General features: G+C 38.4%; 7 protein-coding genes across 7 annotated transcripts; 6 read left to right on the top strand and 1 right to left on the bottom strand.

Annotated features, from left to right (window-relative positions):
• Nucleotides 1–39: 39 nt before the first annotated feature.
• rzpA (RING finger protein) lies at nucleotides 40–902 on the top strand (the record flags this gene model as incomplete). The annotated part of the gene is made up of 2 exons (XM_020572621.1): nucleotides 40–546; nucleotides 639–902. The coding sequence occupies 2 exons, from the start codon at nucleotides 40–42 to the stop codon at nucleotides 900–902; spliced, it is 771 nt and encodes a 256-aa protein (XP_020436738.1).
• Nucleotides 903–1,370: 468 nt separating this feature from the next.
• Nucleotides 1,371–2,348, top strand: PPL_01614 (uncharacterized protein; the record flags this gene model as incomplete). Its single annotated transcript, XM_020572620.1, has 4 exons — nucleotides 1,371–1,383; nucleotides 1,462–1,683; nucleotides 2,276–2,295; nucleotides 2,319–2,348. The coding sequence occupies 4 exons, from the start codon at nucleotides 1,371–1,373 to the stop codon at nucleotides 2,346–2,348; spliced, it is 285 nt and encodes a 94-aa protein (XP_020436737.1).
• Nucleotides 2,349–2,428: 80 nt separating this feature from the next.
• Nucleotides 2,429–14,281, top strand: PPL_01613 (uncharacterized protein; the record flags this gene model as incomplete). The annotated part of the gene is made up of 6 exons (XM_020572619.1): nucleotides 2,429–2,732; nucleotides 2,855–3,258; nucleotides 3,355–3,488; nucleotides 3,583–7,805; nucleotides 8,139–12,500; nucleotides 12,567–14,281. 6 exons carry the CDS (start codon nucleotides 2,429–2,431, stop codon nucleotides 14,279–14,281), a joined length of 11,142 nt encoding a protein of 3,713 aa, XP_020436736.1.
• A 188-nt stretch (nucleotides 14,282–14,469) lies between these two features.
• Nucleotides 14,470–16,686, top strand: PPL_01612 (uncharacterized protein; the record flags this gene model as incomplete). Its single annotated transcript, XM_020572618.1, has 3 exons — nucleotides 14,470–14,535; nucleotides 14,681–14,741; nucleotides 14,816–16,686. The coding sequence occupies 3 exons, from the start codon at nucleotides 14,470–14,472 to the stop codon at nucleotides 16,684–16,686; spliced, it is 1,998 nt and encodes a 665-aa protein (XP_020436735.1).
• Nucleotides 16,687–16,824: 138 nt separating this feature from the next.
• On the top strand, nucleotides 16,825–18,787 carry PPL_01611 (uncharacterized protein; the record flags this gene model as incomplete). Its single annotated transcript, XM_020572617.1, has 3 exons — nucleotides 16,825–17,864; nucleotides 18,231–18,695; nucleotides 18,742–18,787. 3 exons carry the CDS (start codon nucleotides 16,825–16,827, stop codon nucleotides 18,785–18,787), a joined length of 1,551 nt encoding a protein of 516 aa, XP_020436734.1.
• Nucleotides 18,788–18,852: 65 nt separating this feature from the next.
• Nucleotides 18,853–19,464, bottom strand: PPL_01610 (uncharacterized protein; the record flags this gene model as incomplete). The annotated part of the gene is made up of 1 exon (XM_020572616.1): nucleotides 18,853–19,464. One exon carries the CDS (start codon nucleotides 19,462–19,464, stop codon nucleotides 18,853–18,855), a length of 612 nt encoding a protein of 203 aa, XP_020436733.1.
• Nucleotides 19,465–19,597: 133 nt separating this feature from the next.
• On the top strand, nucleotides 19,598–19,813 carry PPL_01609 (uncharacterized protein; the record flags this gene model as incomplete). Its single annotated transcript, XM_020572615.1, has 1 exon — nucleotides 19,598–19,813. One exon carries the CDS (start codon nucleotides 19,598–19,600, stop codon nucleotides 19,811–19,813), a length of 216 nt encoding a protein of 71 aa, XP_020436732.1.
• Between the last annotated feature and the right edge of the window lie 46 nt (nucleotides 19,814–19,859).

Here is a 19,859-nt window from a genome sequence, read left to right as displayed (position 1 = left end):
ATTATTATTTTTATTAAAATAATAAAAAGTTAATAAATAATGGATCCATTAGACCCTGAATATTCATTTAAATTCCTAACTGGCGGTGCACCTATAAAGATAGAAAAGGTGTTGGATATCGAGGTGAAACCCGATAGTCTGAAAACCACTGCTATTGTGACAGCGATGGCTGCTACGGTGGTGGCCGGTGCAGCTGCCGCCTACTATTGGTTCAAGAAACCGGATGGCGACGACGACGATCCCGATATCGATATTGAAGACGACGAAGAATCGGGTGACACCATCATCACAACCATGACAACCACCACCACTACTACATCCTATCTGACACCGCAGCAGCAACATCAGAGCATTGGTGCATCCAGCTCGTCGAGCAGCGTCACCACCAGACTGCCACTGCAACCGCCAAAGCCAAGCAGTGCAACTACCAACCCACTCAGACTGACCGACGACACCGGAACACCTCTGCCTCTCGATGAACAAAACAAATTAATAATGACCGAGAACAAACTATTAAAGAAAGATTTAGATAATTTAAATAATTGGGTAAGAAGAAGAATAATAGAAAAAGAAAAACAAATAGAAAACAAACATAACATATCCTAATTCTTGTTTTGTTTTGTTTTGTTATTTTTTAGGTTAATGATCAAATGATGAATTTTGAAGATCGACTTCATAGATTGGAAGCAAACAACATAAAGAGAGTCAGAGATTTGGAATCGGATTTGGATAAGGAAAGATATTGCGGTATTTGCCAAGAACACGAGAAACAAGTTTGCTGGTCGAGTTGTGGTCATAGATTGTGTGCGAGATGCGCCATCGTCATTAAGAGTACATTAAATCCAATTTGTCCTCACTGTAGAACTCAAGTCGATTCATTTGTAAAATGTTATAATACATAAAATAATAATAATAATAATAATAGTAATTAAAATTTGACATACATACATTTATTTATTGTTTTTAAAAACAACAATGAATAATCAATATTAGTTGGAATTTGTATGCCAATCAATCTATCAATCAAATGAATACCAGAAACAATGCTTCAGTTAATTTAAATGCTCACTCAAACAAAATTAGGTGAAAGTTCCAACTATAATAATTCCGTGTTTATTATTATTTTCCATATAAAAATAATAAAATCTCTTTTTTTGTTGTATTTTATTGAATTAATTTAATGTGATTGTAAAAGAGTTGATGAATTGATGTATTTGAACTTAAAGTAGAAACTATCAAATATCTAAATGAATGTCATTTGTTTATTTATATATTCTAGGAAGTTTGCTTTAGTATAAATACTTATGATAACAAAGTAGTTTCAAATCACTCAAATCAAATATTCAAATATTTAATTACAAATAATTAAAATGACTCTTATCAGTATGTATATATTCAAATATATACTTAATTAATTAAAAAAAAAAAAAAAACTAATATTAGTATTATTTTAAATTATAGAATCAATTTCATTGTTGGGTAATTCATTCTCTGGTTTGGAAAACAACTCTTCCTCTGACATTGCAGGATCCATTGGTAAATCGTCGATTGATTCTGACTCTCAGGAGCAATACTTTGGTTGGGGTAGAAGAAGAAGAACTACCAATGTTATTTTTGGTGATGTTAATATCTTTGGTGGAGGTTGTGGCGGTTGTGGAGGTTGTGATGGTTTTGGTGGTTTAGGTTTCTAATAGCAAAACAATTTTAATAGTTTATATCTATTGTAAATAAATGATTGTTTAACAATATTTTATTTACAAATCAATTGAATTTCATATAATAAATTTAGACTTGAACTGATCCACTTAAAATCTTTACTTTGGTAATCTTATAAAGATTTTAGATTGATTGAAAATAACAGATTTAATACATTTATAATTCAATCATTGTCATTTATTGAAAAAAGAATGTAATCTATCATGATTCTTACAGAAAGTCAATAGATATAGTTTTTTGCCCAAAAAAAAAAAAACAGAAACCAAAAAAAATAAACAATCGCGATTGCAAGCAATAATTTCTTTTAATCGACACTAATATAAATGATTTTAGATAAACACACACATATCTATTAATTTTCATTCAAATTCAATATTTGTAAATATATATTAAAAATTTTTAAACTATTTTACATAGTGTTTATATTTAATATGTTGTGTGAAGTTGTTGTTTTTCATTAAAAGATTAATTAAAAATACAACAACAACAATATCAATAGCATAAAATAACATAAAAATAATTTATTTATTTATTTTTAAATTAAATTATTAATTTAAAGTTAGAGTTAGAGTTATACAAGTATATCTTTTCTTTTTTTATAGATAGAAAAAGATAAAGAGATAAAGAGATAAAGAGATACAATCCAGATGTACTGTTCGGACTACTAGTAGGAGTAACTCTTGTTTTTTTGTTGAAAAGATAAAGATAAAGAATGTTGGCACTCGAATATTTCTATTTCAGTTTATTCTCTGCGATATTCGGAGTGTTTATATTGTATCTGTTGTTCTTCTCGTCGTTGACACTAGGATTCATCATTTCGAAATGTATATCTGCATTCCTCTTACCACGTGGAACCTTCATTAGAATCAATTCTATTCACATCTCATTGCTATCTGGCAAGGTAATTTTCAAAGGTTTGAAATTCGCCACAAAGAATACAACTCTTCGCGTTGTCGAGGGTGTTATAACATTCCGTTATTGGCGTAAACAAACAAGACAATCAATTTATATAAATGGTATGTGTTTAAACAATCTAAGTTAGTTAACAAACAAACAAACAGACAGACAAACTAATTCTTAATTATCAATCAAAAACAAAACAAAGAGGGATATCCATGTAGATTATCAATAAATTTAGAAGGTTTAGAGTATTTAATATATAATAATAGTTATCGATATGATCATATAGAGAGTGTTATCAATCGTAGAAATGGAAATAACAACAATGTAAATGTAAATGTTGGCGGTGTCAATGTGAATGTCAATGGAGTTGGTGTTGCAGTTAACAGTAACAATGGTAGTGGAAATGGTGGATTGAATTCATCGAATACAAGTAACAATAGTAATACAAACAAAGATATTGTTGATGAACTGATGCGTCTACCAGCAGTAAAAGATTATGTAATACCTAGATTCTATCGTTTGTTCTCTGCTTCTTCACTCTCGATTCGCAAAGGCTGTCTCATGGTTAGCAACCCAGAGTTACCGACCATCTTAGTGATGCTATTTGACAAAGCATCGGGAATATATACAACTGATTCAGTAACTATCTTAATCTATCTATCTATAGATCTTCTTCTTCTTCTTCTCCAAATTCATAACTCTAATCTAATCTTAATTTTAACAAACTTTTAAAAGGCAAGAATACCAGAGTTGGATTACTACCGACAAATCACAACGATGGATATCACCAATACAAAGATGTCGTTGATTCCCAACAAAGATTATAATGGTGAAGAAGAGCTATATGTTGAACGTCAACAAAAAGAAGAGTATGTTTGTTAACTTTAGTTCAGTTCAGTTCATCTTTGTGAAGTGTGTTTCGTTATTAATAATTCACACTATCGTTGTTTTGTTTTACATTAGTTTTGTTTCATATGCGTTTGAAAGTTTTAAATCTGTTTTCAAGGATTTTAGATTCACTTTTATTAGTGCCGATGAGGATTTGGAGACGAGTAACTTACCGAGAAGAAAAGGTGTTTCCAATGATGGAAGTGACGACCAATCCACTATTACTTTCGATTATGGAAAGCATCAGACTATTCTGACTTCTCCGCAGGTGCATATTCAGTATTATTGCGATATACCCGGACCTGTTCCCAACACGCCGGAACACACAACCGGTGCCTTCAAAGAGTTTCTAGCTCCACAGTGGGGTGTCGATATCAACTTTCAATCGTCGACTCTCATTGTCTACGGACCGTGGGCAGACAGAAACCGTGCGCTGCTTCATCGATTCTTCTTCCCCGTCGACTACGAGACACCGCCCGTCTACAGGCCAGTTGCTGGCGAGCAACGACCGTATGCATCGTTCAACGTACTGATAAACTTTGCCAAGAATTCAACGTTCCGTATTCCATTCCGTGAGCCGTCGAAAGATGCGAATCTGACACTCGAGGAGCTGCAAGCTCGTAAGCCGGCGTGGGTCGATATCAAGATGGAGGACAACTCCACGTTGAATATCATATCGCCACTCACCACGGTAAAGTCTACCGGCTCTACAATGATAATGAATGCGATTCTCAATCGTTGTAACATCTCGACGTCTGTCACAAACACACAGCTACTCTATGCGAATTGTTTCAAGATGTTTTGTAATGTCGATTATCCTCTGGTGTGGAATCACCTCACCGAGTGGCGTTGTAGCTTCAACATCGATTCGCCACAGATCTTCTTGCTGTCCGACCACATAGCGCTACTGAAAGATCTCGGTAGCGATTGGTCGGCTGGCGAACCCGTAGACATCACAATGTTTGTGCCGCGAAAATTCAACTTTGATTTCATCCTCTCGAATTTCAAGCTGTTTTGCAATGTCAATGAACAAAACATTATCAATCAACCAAACAATCTCGATGAGAACGCACACTTTGTATTTACAGGTCCGCAGCTGAAAGCCAATTTGCTGTTGCCATATATTGCTTTCCAATCGCCAAAGACTGAGATCACCTTTAATGTTGCCGTGACCAAACTGGCGCTGAAACTGATACTCCCGCTCTACAACACGATTCGTCAGCATCTCGAAGACATCGAAGTCGATCCCTACTCGGAATCACTCGATACCAGCATTGGCTCGATTGATCCCAACTATCTCGAAGGATCGTCACAGTTTATCACGTCGGACGAGTTCACACTGGCCGGTAAATATCTTTACTACCAAAAGGTCGATCCTTCCTATTTGGATTCGGTGGTTCTCAACATCCACGGAAAGAATCCATCCGTCAAACTGTTTGGTTTCTACGTTCGTTACTTTTTGTTCTTAAAGAACAATTTCTTTGGATACACATCGCATATTATCAATCTCGAGAAATACAAAGATAATATTGCCAAACAGAAAGAACAACAGCAGCAGCAGCAACAAGAAGATACGGCTGCTTCTCAAGTCAACGATGAAAAAGATATGTCGAATGGCTTGGAAATCTATGTTAGTTTGTCGCTGGAAGATGCAACTGTATTCTTTCCACTTGGATTGTATAGTTCTCAACAGCAGGCAACAGTTGGATTGCATGAATTCCTGTTGGAGATTCGATATCTACCAACCTATTTGGATCTCTATGCGGATTTCAGTCCTCTCGTACTTAATATTCCGGTTACCGAAGAGGAACTTGCTGTTGAGGAAGCAGCAGCACGCGATACTCTGGCGCGATACATCCAGATCAATGACTTTACATTCAAGCTTCACTTCCTGTATGGTCCTCAACCTCTACAGGCCAACTATGCAGACTTTGTAGATATCCATATTGGAACGATAAGTGGACATGTCTTGGTCAGTCAGATCACATCGATGGGTATCTGGTCGGAGAACTTCTTCTTCCATCTTCTCAACAAGGACAATGCACTCTCCACCAAGTTGGCAACAACAATCGAACCTGTCTACTCAATCTTGAAATTCACAGTCAACACAATCTCACTGTATCTTTACTCTTCAGAGAATATCTCAGAGATTAGACTGCCATCCGGTATCTTGATGCACAGCAACTCTCTGATTGACCAATTGTCACACGAGAAGTTTGCCATTGAAATACCAGAGTTTTCATTCAAGAGTTTGGTTCCATGTGTAAATAGTAATAGCAAACAACAGCAACAGAATCTTAATTTGAAAATCAATCAGAATATCAATAGTAATCAAAACAAAAAGAAGAAATGGGCAGAGGTTGGTGAGTTGAAAATCAGTGCCAATCTGAGTATCTACAACAAAGAACCGAATTGGCAGTTGGATTCAGAGAGACAACGTGAGTTCCTTTTGAAACATGATGCTGAGAGTCGACTGCTTTCTTTCCTTTGGCTAGACGACGACGATGAGCTGGATGACAATGACTTTGTCATTCCTTCGATCTTTAGTGGTCTGCAATACACTGCCAACACTCCGAGAAAGTCACAGTCGCAAACCACCGTCACTTCGCTTTCGCCATTTACATTTTCACCACAACAACAACAGTTGCCGACTCCCAAGATTGGATCGATGCAATCGACACCGAAGCAGCAGCAACAACAGTCGTCGTTTCTCTATCCAACTGGAAGCAGTGCCGCTCACCACATCTTAAAGTGGACAACCAATTCGCCACAGTACGATTCATACTTTTCCAGTAGCACAACAAGCATTGGACAACATATGAAATCTAGTCGTTCCAATTTGGATGTCAGTAAAGACTTGGATACAGATGCCGGTCCCTCTATTCTCGACAACGACTCGCAGGACGACTCTGACTTTAGAACACCTGAGTCATCCATCAAGGATAGCGACGACGATGACGATCAAGTCGAAGATGTCTTTGCTTCCAGTCATGATGATTCTCTCTATCATACTTCCAACTCTGTATTCCCACCTTTCCCAACCACCCCTGGTGGCTTACACCCCTCCACCAACAGCTCCAACCCACTGCGAGCATCGGCAGCTTCGCCAATGCGAGTATCTTGCAGTACCAACAACCTAAAGAATATCCTTCAATCCAAATTAGATACAAATGCAAACAAGCTGGATGATATTCAAGAGGAACCTTCCACTTCAAACAATAACCACAACATCAATACCAACAACAATAACACCAATGTCAATCATAATAATATGGACTATGGTCAACAGGACAAAAACAATCATATCAATCCACAGATCTCTGCTCTGAGACATCATTTGAGGAACTATTTCTTCAACCTTTCACAAGCTCGTATGGATGCATTCGGTTCAACTTCTCGAGCAAGTTCTTTTGTTGAGGTGACAAACAGCAAGAGGCTTCGTACCTCATCGTCGTTTATCGGTCGACCAACAATAGACCCTGACAATCCTCACGGTTCAATACACTCTGTGTCAGGCGAAGAGTCCTCATCGTTTGTAAAGTATATTCAGTCGCGTGGTGCTCTTCCACCGATTCCCAAGCGTTCACCCAACCACAAGTTGTCAGTGAAATATGGCAATCGTCGTCCTTCCAGTGTTGGAAAGAGTAATAATAACAATATGAATGGTCCAGCAGATCCACACGCTGACCAGACCGCCACTACATCGATAGTGGTAGATATCATGAGAGATATCGAACTGTTTGCCACTCCGGTCATTATCACCATCCTCGAAGAACTGGTGGAGTCGTTCATCGCCAAGGATCCATCGATCGACTACATGCTTGACAACTTCCAACTCCGAACGATCTCTGAGCAGTTTAAAGTGAAGAAATACCTTCACAATAAGATTAGATTGACTCTATCGCTGCACAAGTTCAACCTCCATTGGACACAAGCACTGACACTCAACAAACAGCCGGCCATTCCTTACACAACCGAACTTGAGATGCAAGAACTCCAAGTGTTTATGAGTGTTTGCCAACAACAGTCACATCGTTCGCCGGCCTCTGATTCACTTGGTACTCATTCCTCTACGACAATGCTGATTGCTCACGAGGAGTTTTGTGGATTCGAAACATCACTCACTATCAAGTCGATCCACGGATGTATTCGCGCCAACACCACTGGACATAGTCTGCCAGCCGATCTCATGGCGAAATATCACAATAACTCCAATCACCATTCCTCAAATACAAACAAACAGCAACAGCAACAACGTATTATCGTATCGATAGGTAGTGATAATATCGATATCAAAGGTAAGTTCCAATCGAAGAAAGCCGATAAGCTGGTGTCGTCAAGTGCCGGTCTTCCGAATGGCGCCTTCACAGTGCAGCTTGGTCCCATATCGATATTCTGTACTAGTGATTCGCCACCCGTTATCTTCAGAGTGGTGGACACCTGGATCTACAATATATCGACACTCACCAATGTGATCGAGCGATACAGGGAGTTGTGGTCACGACAACTGCAGACTCTCATCGGTGAGCTGCTCCGTGTGAAGACGCGATCCCTCCACACCTCGTCGGCAATCATCCGACAAAAGGTGAGTCACAACTCAAAGGTTGGATTCATTCCACCCGATTTTAAAGAGATCATCGGTGACGAAGCGTTGATCCATCGCTTGGGATGGAGCGATATCTCAAAGCTGAGACATTTCCTGCAATTTGCAGAGCGTCCCCATCTCGATGAGATTGTCGCCGACGTCCGACTGGAAGCGCAGTACGACGCCTACCAAGCATTCCAAGAGCTAATCAATGAGATCTACGAGATTGACGAAGGTGGTGACCTCATCCACTTGTTCCAGAGTCCACTAATCAAAACAGTGTTTATTCCGCCCGCTGGAAAGAGCGCTGCATTCGATTTGAATCTACAGTTTTCATTCGCTGGAATTGTTGCGGCGGTTGTCACCGAGAAGATAAACTCTTCGAATCAATTGTCGATTGGTACCGTTGCTGGAGGTGCGCTTGCAACCTACATCTACGAGTCGACGACCGATGGAGCTGTCGTTATAAACAGAGCAGTTCCGAAGTCGGCATTCGATTTCAACTTTTTCGCCAGTTGTGAAAAGGTTTCACTCAAAGTATCGCCGGATCTCATCACATTCGTTGAGTTGACAACACACGAAGTTCTCTCAACCAAACTGGATGTGCTCAGAGGCGAGGAATTGATTCTCGGTTCTCACGAGTGGAAAGAAGCTATCAAACCAAAGCAATCATCAATGGAAGTGCAACAAGATCAATCATCTAAACATCATGCAAGTGGAAGTAATACTAGCAACATAACTACTAGTCCAACAAGTACTACAACAACTACCAAACACAAGACAACAGCAAGTTCACCCAATCTAAATTCAGCTAGATTACAAACTGCTATTGCCAATGCAAAAGAACAACAAGCTAATAGTAACAATATCAATAATAACAATAATAATAATAATAACAATAAGCCAGTTAATAAGAATAAGATTATTTATCAAAATCAGAATCATTCTATATTGACAATTACAGTTCATGGTCATTTCTCATTCAAAGAGATCAATTGTCGTGCTTTCACAGAGAATGATGGTGTTATGAAGATGGTTCTCAAGAATCTTTCGTTTGTCTTTAATGAATTTGGTAATAGTACTTCAAAGTCAAAGAAGGCTGCCAGTGAATCTAGACCGAACGGTGATTATATCCATATGGTTCATTCTTGTATTTTCTCTATTCCAGAGATACAATTCCAATTGTTGGATCAGTCATCTATCAACCAGACAAAGAAGACTAAACCACAAAACATTGGTACTCCAACTTCTAGCAATACATCATCTCCAACTTCCACCTCCACTTCAGCTGCAGCCGCAGGAACTACAAACTTTATCAAGCCAATCATTGAACTAACACTTCAGAATTTAATGTTCAACGAAGTGCTTTTCAAGATTGGCAAGAAAAAGACAAGACACAACTCATCGGGAAAGCGAGAGGACTACATTGAATTTTCATTCAAATATGATCTGATGATGACATTTAGCAAGGCCGATCTTCCATTCAAGATGTCACATCGATTCCTTCCGAAACTAAAGGATTTCCTTAAGGCTTGGACACCTCCCGACCAAATGAAACCGACTCCATCTGCACCCGCCACAACCTCCAGTGGTGCCAAGAAGAATGTCAATCCAAATCCACCGACTGGATCCACAAGTTTCGATTTGAAGAGTATCAAATTCCCTCCCATCAGAATCAAGCTGGATCTTCAAGATATCATCTTGTCAACCGATGTAATCTCATCGTTGCCAGTCAAGTATCATATATCGAGAATCACAGCATCGCTCAGTCAGTTCACCCCGACCGAGTTGGAATTCAACGTGCAGCTACATCAACATCAAATTGTATTCTTGACAAATAGCAACGGCAACCACAACGGCAACCACAACGGCACTACCAACCATAAGCCAAAAGGTTTGACCGATAGCAACAATATGGGTGCCACTCTCACCAAGGATCCATTCATGTTGCCAAGAATCAAAGCATTTGGTTTGCTCAAGACCGGATCTGGTTTGGTAAGCAACGACCGACCTTCGTTGACCGCCAACTTGGAGATTGGATTCATCCAGAATGCACTCTCAATTGAACTCCTTGAGAATATCTTGGTATTGCGTACCACCCTCTCTAAGGAGATAGACGATCTTCTCGATGCCTATATCAACTATGCCGAGAAGAAACAAGGCGGTGTTGGCAATACCAATCACATCAACACGAACAATTGCTCCACAACAAACTCTAGAATGCCACCAATTCTCCAAGACATTAACTATAATTTCAGTTTTGTGTTGCGCGGAGTTGAAATACTGTTTGTCAATTCCAAGTCATCGTTGTTACTCTCCACTGGTGTCATTGATGTTAGACTCTCAGATCATCTCACTCAATTCAACAACCAAATTATCAATAATAACAATGAGTTCAATTGGCGTGTTGGACTGCGAGGAATGTCTTTGATTCTTTCCGATCCCAACGTTGCACTGGAACCACCTGTCGGTACAGGTTCTCGTCTCCACAGCATCCGTACTCAAATATGGGCAGGTGTGTTCACTGACATCGTGTTACAATCGTTCCCATTCACCAATAACATGAGAACAACCAGCCAGACCCGTCAAGTCATTCCAGTGCAAATCGCTGCTTCCACAGCCAACAAGACCAGTCCATTGGAAAACGTGTGGATCGTCATTAGCAAGACGATTGTCACTCTCCAACCATGGGCAATCGACAAAGCAACCGATCTCTATCTATTCTACTTGACAGCCTACAAGAATACCTCTTCGAAGCTGGCAAAGATTCCCAATGCCGTTCCGCAAGTCAAGCGTGCACTCAACCACATGGAATTGCCATCTGCCTTGCCGATTCGTGAGACAAACCTTTCGTTGCATCTCAAGATTGTTGATACCTCTCTTTGTATCCCTCTCAATGAGCAAAAGAAGGGATCGACTTCCTCTGCTCTGGTTGTCGGACTTGGTTCCTTCACACTCTATGGTGTGGCCATCAAACAACCAATGCTCCAACCTCTTAAGAGCAAGCAGAAATCCTCAAGCATGCTTACCAATCCTATAAAAGTGATTGGTGATTGTAAATTCTCAAAGTTCTCTTTACAATTTGTCGATAACTATCACCCTTCAAAGCTTCACTCTATCCATGTATTACCGGCTGTAAATCGTGCTGTCATTGACAATGGAGATTGTCAAATTGTCATGGTTCTCCAATCTCAATTGGTACAATGTATGGTTCAATTGAAAACCTCTGGTCTATTCCTACATCTAGATACCAACTTACTCTACTACATCGTCGCATTCCAAGATCTCATTCTTCTCGGACAAGAAAAGATAAAGAATATCTCTGGTGACAGTGTGAATGGTAATTCATCTGGAGGTAGTAGTCAATCGTCCCAATCTTCTTCTGTTTCCAACAACAACAACAATAACAACAATAATAATAATAATCAGCAGACAAATCAACCTTCTAATCATAGGTTAGAGATTGAGTTCACTTTAAAGACAACCACTGGTGAGGCGCGTCTTACCAAACATGCCAGCTCTTCAGATGACCAAGACGACAGAGAATTCTCACAGGAGAACTCACCAATGATGGATAGTTTCGACAAGAATGCCGCTACCTTTGCCAATACCAAAGACTTTGATCAATATCAAGAGTGTTTCCCACTTCCCCCAATCTTGATCTCAACTAACCATGTCTTGACTCCTGCTACGCCGTCCAGCCCCAAGTCGAAATCAGAGACCAATATCATGTTGTATCTAGACTCACAGGAAATCAAGTTGACACCATTCTTTACTCATTTCCTCTATGACCTCATTCACAACGCTCCTCAATCTAGTTATACAGCACAGTTCAATGACGATGTCAAGCATACCAATGGTGAACAAACATCGGAGAAAGAGAAGGATAGCAATGATAACAGTGGTACAATTACGACTCCTGGTTCTGTTACTTGCACTATTAGAATTAGTCCAACCAAAGTACTGCTGAATGGAGTCGATCAGATTCTGGCAATCGTGGAAATCGGTACACTCGATATCTTCTTGTCATCGATTATCAAATCGACTGCAGCAAACAAACGTGTCTTGTTGATGAACGGAACATTGTTTATGAATAACATGATGTTCAAGATTATGCATTCCAATAGCCTTGATGAACGGCTCGGTATGATCATGAGAAGTCTACAAATCAACATTGGAACCGCTCACGGTATTACAGAAGATGGACCTGTAGTCTCTGTTCTACTGAATGTCGAAACCGCACATGGATTCTTCAACAGCAAATATCTCGATGAAATAATCATTCTCATTAGCGCATGGGTACCACGTTCAAATAAGAAAATCATCGTAACACCTCCACCTTCGCCACTTAAAAAGCGACAACAACAAAAGCAAATTCAACAATCTCCATCTCAACTAAAGAAAAATAGTAAGTTATCATCGCCTTTAAAGATAATGAAAAAACAAACTAATATATTAACATTTTTTTTTCAAGAACCACAATATTATATTACTTTGAAACTTGGATCACTTGGAATGGATATTGATTTCCTTCCAATTAGTAGGTCGAATATGTTGATCAATAGTATTTGTGCTGTATTCTCGCCATCTGAAGAGGAAGGAGTAAGTGGTTCACTGTTCTATACTAGTTTGTACACTGGTCCAATCTCCATGTTGTGTCACGGTAAACTGGAAGGAAATATCGAGCTCGAAGGTGTTGCACTTGTTGGCGAGCGTAAGCCCTACAGGAAACTAAAGTCCACCGTCAAGGAAATCAATATGTGGACTGCCTACCTTTCACCCATCAGAATATCATTCGATTTCAATCAGTCTCAGATTCTTGAACTACGTGCAGGTGACATTCATTTCCGTTTCTCAGATCCACCCATCAACGAATCTATTGTCAACGACACAAGAAACATCAACACTGAAATATCTTGTGGATCACTACAAGTCCAGTTGTCTTGTGAAACAATCACCTCGATCGTTGAGATCATCAAAAGAATCAATGAAATCATCAGTGATAAATTGTTGTCCGCCAAGAAACATCTTCACGACGACCAATTCCTCAGTCTCGGAGGAGGAGGAAGAGACGATGTAAGTTCCACCGTGTCATCTTCGAGTGCCGGCAAGAGTGGTGGTGGTGCCAAACAGATTGTTATTGGTCAGATCAAAGCGAAAGGAAAGAATCTTCAAATCCTTCTCTTTGGATACAGTATCAAAGATCCGACGTGGATCAACTTCTCGTTGGAGAGCTATCAAATCACTCTCGACCAAAGCAAAAAGAAAGAAGAGATTCACAGACAACTCTCCATCCTCTTGGGACAGAATCACATCTCCAAGATGTCGGAAGACAGTATTCAGTCCGCTCCACAATGGGCAAGAGATCCATTCTCGCGTGGCGCCAATGAGACCAAGATTGTCAAGATTCCAGTGGCAAGTCTCATTATGTACACCACTGAACATCCAAATCGCACCATTGAGTTCTACTATCTCACGGAGTTCACTGACTCGATTGCAATCTCTGTCAACCTTTCGCTCTACAGTGATATCAGAGAGATTGTTCAGACCTATATTAAAGCTGCCACCGATCTGACACCGTCCTCACAATCGGCTGCTTCCGCTACGCCACCGATGCATCTACACAATGCTCCCGACAGTCCACTACTGAGTAGCGCAGCCAACGCCGATAAACACTATTTGGCATCGAGTGTCGAAAATACCAAGATGGTTCACAACGTTAGCTTCAATAACCTGGAACCTCTCTCTTCTAGTCTGCACCAACATCCGAAACGCTCAGATCGTTACAGTGTCAGCGGTGCATATCCTTCGAAACCGTTGAACTTTGCAGCGCCACCTCCTCCCGAGAAGAAAAGAGTGTTTTTGGAAAAGAAATTCCAACTCTCGCCCACTCTCAATGTACTTGGTGATTTGACACCAAAGATCACAACAGTTTTCGGATGGCTCGGAATCAAGGATATCAATCATACCATTCCATATTACACTCACATTGGTCTCATCGATAGTTTGGAATCAGTACTCTTATTGCTCAAGGATTTCTCAACCACACTTAACAACAACAATAGCAACTATCCAGCACAAATCCCAAGTAGTAACAATAATAACAATGACGACACTAGTTCAACAATATCAACCAACACAACAACAACTACAACTACAACAAGCAAAAAGAAATCTAATAAAGATTAGATAAATTAATGTTGCTAACAAAATCTTTATTATATTATTATTGACAATGTTCTTTTGTGTTTATATCATCACCACCACTGAATTTAGTGTTAAATTATTTAGTGTTATGTATGATCACATACTTGTAATGAATAAAAATCACACAAATAAATATTGATTTATACATTTTTTTGGGGGTTGAAAGTGAAATGAAAAAGTATGCTTTTACATTACAGGTGTTCAGATATTCAAATGATGTTGAAAAAGAAGGGAGAGTAGACTTTAATAAAATATATTTTGTTTGAATTTACTTGATAATAATGAATTACTATATAATTATATCAATAATGATAAAACATCTATTATATTCCAGAAAATAATAAAATAAGAAGTGATAAATCTTTATTTATATATTTTTAGACAACAACTACAACACCCATGAAATATTTAATAGTTTTATTACTATTAATAACTTTAAAAGGTAAATAACATTATAACATTTTTTTATTTGAATATAAAATAGTTTACTTACCAAAAAAAAACAAACAATTAAAGGTATAAGATCATGGAATATATGTGATCGAATGGTTTGCCTTGGCGGTATGCAATGTGTAGAAGAAAATGGTATGGGAGTTTGTGTTAGAACATCATCATCTGGATCAACGATTTCATCATCATCATCATCATCCTCATCATCAGGATCAGATTTAGTATGTGCCAACTTTAGATGCTTTGGAGGTTTGGTTTGTGTAAATCAAAATGGTGTTGCCACATGTGTAAAACCAGGAACCTCCACATCAGGTGTATCCTCCTCCTCTGGTTCCTCAGGCACTTCAAGTACTTCTGGTCCATTAGTATGTAAGGATGTTAAATGCCTGAATGGTCTAATTTGTGTCCAAATAAATGGATTGGCAACTTGTATCAGACCAAATCCAACGTCAGGTACGATTTCTACTGGAACAACAACTGGTGGAAACGTATGTAATGGAGTGGTGTGCTATGGAGGATTGCAATGTGTAAACCAAAATGGTATTCCTACATGTATGAACACTTCATCGTCGACCACAGGCACATGGACAAGCTCTGGTTGGTATGGAGTTTGCTCGAATTTCTATTGTCCACACAATTACATTTGTGCATCGGTACATGGAAAACCTCTTTGTTTGCTTGGAAGTTGTCCAGATTATATTCCACCAAGAGATAAATGTGATGGTGTGAGATGTAAGAAAGGATACAAGTGTGCGGTAATCTCTGGTACTGCCGCATGTATTCCTATTTCCACACAACCGCCAGGAATAGATGAATGTACCTTTAAGAAATGTGGACCAGATGAAGTTTGTTGCCATGGAGGTGACAATAAAAAACTTAAGCCAACATGTATCAATCTATGTACATTCGTTGACTGCAATATCAATACTAAGTGTTTTGTTATCAATCGTCATCCAGTTTGCTTACCACCCAACATTTTCACAACGGGAACATCAACAATTTCTACATCCACTACATCCACTACATCAATATCTTTCACAACCAGATCTGCTACAACCAGAACAGGAGAACTGACTACCACAACAGGAATCATTCCACTTACAGCTGAAATTACAGTCTTACCTACCACGGGAATGACCTCTGGTACCGGCTTACCTCTTACAGATACAACAACTGGACCCTTCCTTGGAGGACCAGATGAAATTGGTTTCTTAGTTGGTGGATATGTCTGGGTGGATTCCAACAGAAACGGTGTTCGTGATGAGGGTGAACCATATGTTGATGGTTTCAACGTCACTGTATTCCAAGGAAATCAGTTCATGAGTGAATTTGCAATCAAAGATGAGTATAGTGGATGGAAATTATTCTTGCTACCAGGAGAAGTGTGTTGCAGAATACAAATCAACGGAAACTATATGATTGCGCCAGAATCACCATTCAACAAGTTCGCCCAGGATGGAAGACAATGTATTCAGTTGAACGATCTAAACTTAAATAATTTTGTGGTCAATGGAGAAGGTGAAGTTAGATTGAATCTCGCTGTCTATGAGAGACAGTCGTATTCAATTGGTGGATTCGCTTGGAATGATTCTGGTGACAACAACGGATTCCATGAGACTGACGAGGAATACTTGGCCGGTGTGGAGGTCAGTCTCTATGATGCAGACTCTGATCAAATAATCATGAGTCAGATTACAAAATCTGACTATGACGGATATACCTTTGACAACGTTCCATCCGGTAACTATTGTATATTTGTTGAAACTTTACCAGGTTATGAAATCGGTAAATACAGTGATTACAACCGTTTACCAAAACAAAGTTGCTTTAGCTTGAACAAACAGACTGTAGATGATGGTGAGTTTGCAAACAACTCAGAAGGACAAATAAGATTTAATATTGCTTTATCAAATGATTTATCAGCAGGAATAAATTAAATTACTTTTGTTGGTTGACAATAATTTATAAAAAAAAAAACAAATAAATCAAACTTTTTTTTTTTCAGAAACTTCTAGTCTTGAAAAAGATCAAAATTCTTCTCATTAACACACAACTTTATAAATATATTGCTTGGAATGGATCAAGAAAGACTTTATAGAAATTTCCAATTAATATTAAAAAATAAACAACTATTTAAATATATCATAAAAGTTGGTAGACCTTTACATTCAACAAATCTTTTGTATGATCAGATTGTAAATCGAAATTGGATGTTAGAACATGGCTATCTATCTTTACTTTGGTATAAAATAAATAGAGACGATCATTCTAGGTTCTTTGATATCGACAGTACTGGCACTACGATTATCGAACATGGCGATAATCAACTGTTTGACACCTATTTCGACAGCATTTCAAGAGATCGCCTATTTCCACCATCATTGAAGAACTATTTCCTTGAACATGCTATCAAATACAACAACCACATTGCGAAAAGAATTATCGATCATCACCTAGAGTTGGATGTTGACAAATTCATTAATAGGGCGTTGGCTTTGGTAAACCCAGAGATTGCACTCTACATATTAGAGAAATTTCGGAAGAGGCCAGTGTACTTTAGAGAGTGCTATGGATCCAGTGAGCACGACCAACATTTACTTAAAGTAGAGTTTCATAAGCATTTCAGTTGCAATAGATACCTCCAGTTTATTTCATTCCTTGAGGAACACGAACTCATTGCTAAAGCAGAATCAACTTGTCTGTGTACACTCTTGTTACTTGCTGGAGATCAATCTATCACTAAAAGACATCTTGATGCTTACCCAAAGCTGTTGATATCCTCTTTTATTCTACAGGCTTTGAACTACATTAAAATGACACTGCTTCAAGAAACAAGTCAATCGTTGACGGAATCACTAGAGTCTATTCAGTTCGCTTTGGGTATCTTTGACTCTGGAGCATATAGCAAGACTCTCTTGAGAATGGCTGAGGAGAAAGTTAACTCCTTTACAAAGATCTCGAGAGATGACCGTATTAGAATCATTCTGTTCGATCTTTATTGTGGTCTAGCCGATGCATATACCACCTACAATGAAAGTTACTTTGTTTTTCGTGACATAGTATCATTGATCAAAATAGTTATTGCGATCGATGACAATGAAGATCCAGATCCAGAGTATCTGAAATACCTAAAGAAATGTCACATGATAGATCCTAGAACTCTCTCAAATTACTCTGAATCATTAGCACGCCTCAGGTTCTTCAAAATTGAGAGAGATCGATTTACCCATCTCTCACATGTTGTATATTTTCTCGAGGCAAATCGAACCAAAGAAATCGATAATCATCAGATTAACATCTTATGGAAATACTTTACCGTCGATTTATGCGAGTATTTGAATGAAGATCAAATACAAATATTGTTGAAGATTAAAGATTCACATTTGTCCTTCAACACACAACATGTATCCAATATCATAGAGAGATTCGATCCTTCAGTGCTTCGCTATTTAATATCTTCTGGCACTAGAATTTCATATAGAGTGAAATTCCGTTCTGTTTTTCACATGGAGAGATATCGATTATTTAACGAGTTCTATTATAATCAACTCAGACCGATTCAAAATTCCGATTTGGAAATGGTTCAATTCTTCTTGGAGAATATAACAAATCGTTCGGACCTGAGGGATAATTGTCATTCAATTCTACTAACCTCAATCATTGAAGCATTGACTCCAATCATTGAATATATATTCAAGAAATATTACGATTTGTTCGCAGAGATTCAATTAGAAGTTGTAATAAAGGATTCTGGTAGATTAGATATCGGTTACTATGCTTATCTACTTGATATTTCTCAAATTGATATTGCAACCAAGACAATTATTGAACAAATTTATCTCATGTCTCACTCTTTCGAAATAATTAAGTGTCTCATGAATCCAAAAACAAATCTAAAGATCATCAGAGCACTCTCAACTTTATTTCCAGGACAAGAAATTAAAATGTAATTCAATTGCTTCCAGTTAATTTAATCAATAAAATATTAAAAGGAATAACGTTATTTCAACCATGCTTTTAATACCTATGAAATTATAGAAAAAAAATAAAATACAATATAATATTTTGTTTTTTTGTGAAAGTATTAAATTAAAAAAATCGAATCAAACTTCAAGGTGACCACCAGAAGTCAGTTTATTAATATTATTATTATTAGTACAGGTATCGTCGTTAAATATTACAGTTGGAATGTCAATGGATGTTGCTACTGTTGTGGTAGTAACATTTAAATCTTCATTATTATGATTGGAGAGTTTTGGAATTAGATTTGTAGAATCAGTTTGTTGCTGTGAAATTGTAATTGAATCAACCGTTAAAGTCGATGTTGGTGGTGGTGAAGTTGAGGTTGTATTATCATGACTATTATTATTGTTAATATTGATTTCGCCATTATGATTTTGTTTATGTGAAAGATTTCCCATTTTAATTGAGATGGAGGTTGCATTGGTTTGTGCTCGTGAAGGCTTTTTGGCGTTGTTTGACCATTTACCATTGCTGTTGTTCGAGTTGATACCAGAGCCGCCACCAGACGAACCACCCGATGAATTATTGGATTGTGAATGTGATGATGATGATGTGTTTTCTCCTTTACTCCTACTGCTGTGATTGTGACTGTCGGACGACGATACTTTTGCACCGAATCTGCCACTCAGCAGACTCGGACTGATCGAACGGAATAGAAAGTAGTTCTTCGGTATCTCTGCAATGGCGATCATCATGACACCCGCTGTAAACGTCTCGAATACCAGTGTGAGCGTGTTGGACAGATGATAGATTGGATCTTCCAGAGAGATACGCAGAATCACATAAAAGGTGAGATCACGACTGAGATTGGCAACCAACACCAAAATGATCAACACTGAAAAGATCTTGATTCTCCGGATCAGTTTCATCACTGGCTCCGTCAGCAAGTTCTTCTTGTACTGTATTTGTCTGTGCAAAAAGAAACTACAAATAAAACAAATAGTACCAATTACAAGTAGCAACGTTAGGAATCCAGCTGTAAAGAATGTTGGTGCGTGTGTTGGTACGAAACCAGCCAAAAGGCAATATCCAATCCAATAGAACACAAACAAGCCCATGCTTATCCATGTCGCATTGACCACCCTTT

This window comes from Heterostelium album (genome assembly GCF_000004825.1).
Source record: "Heterostelium album PN500 unplaced genomic scaffold PPL_scaffold2, whole genome shotgun sequence".
NCBI classification, from domain to species: domain Eukaryota; phylum Evosea; class Eumycetozoa; order Acytosteliales; family Acytosteliaceae; genus Heterostelium; species Heterostelium album.
Note: the sequence above shows the minus strand (reverse complement) of the source record. Positions and strands in the feature narration are given on the sequence as shown.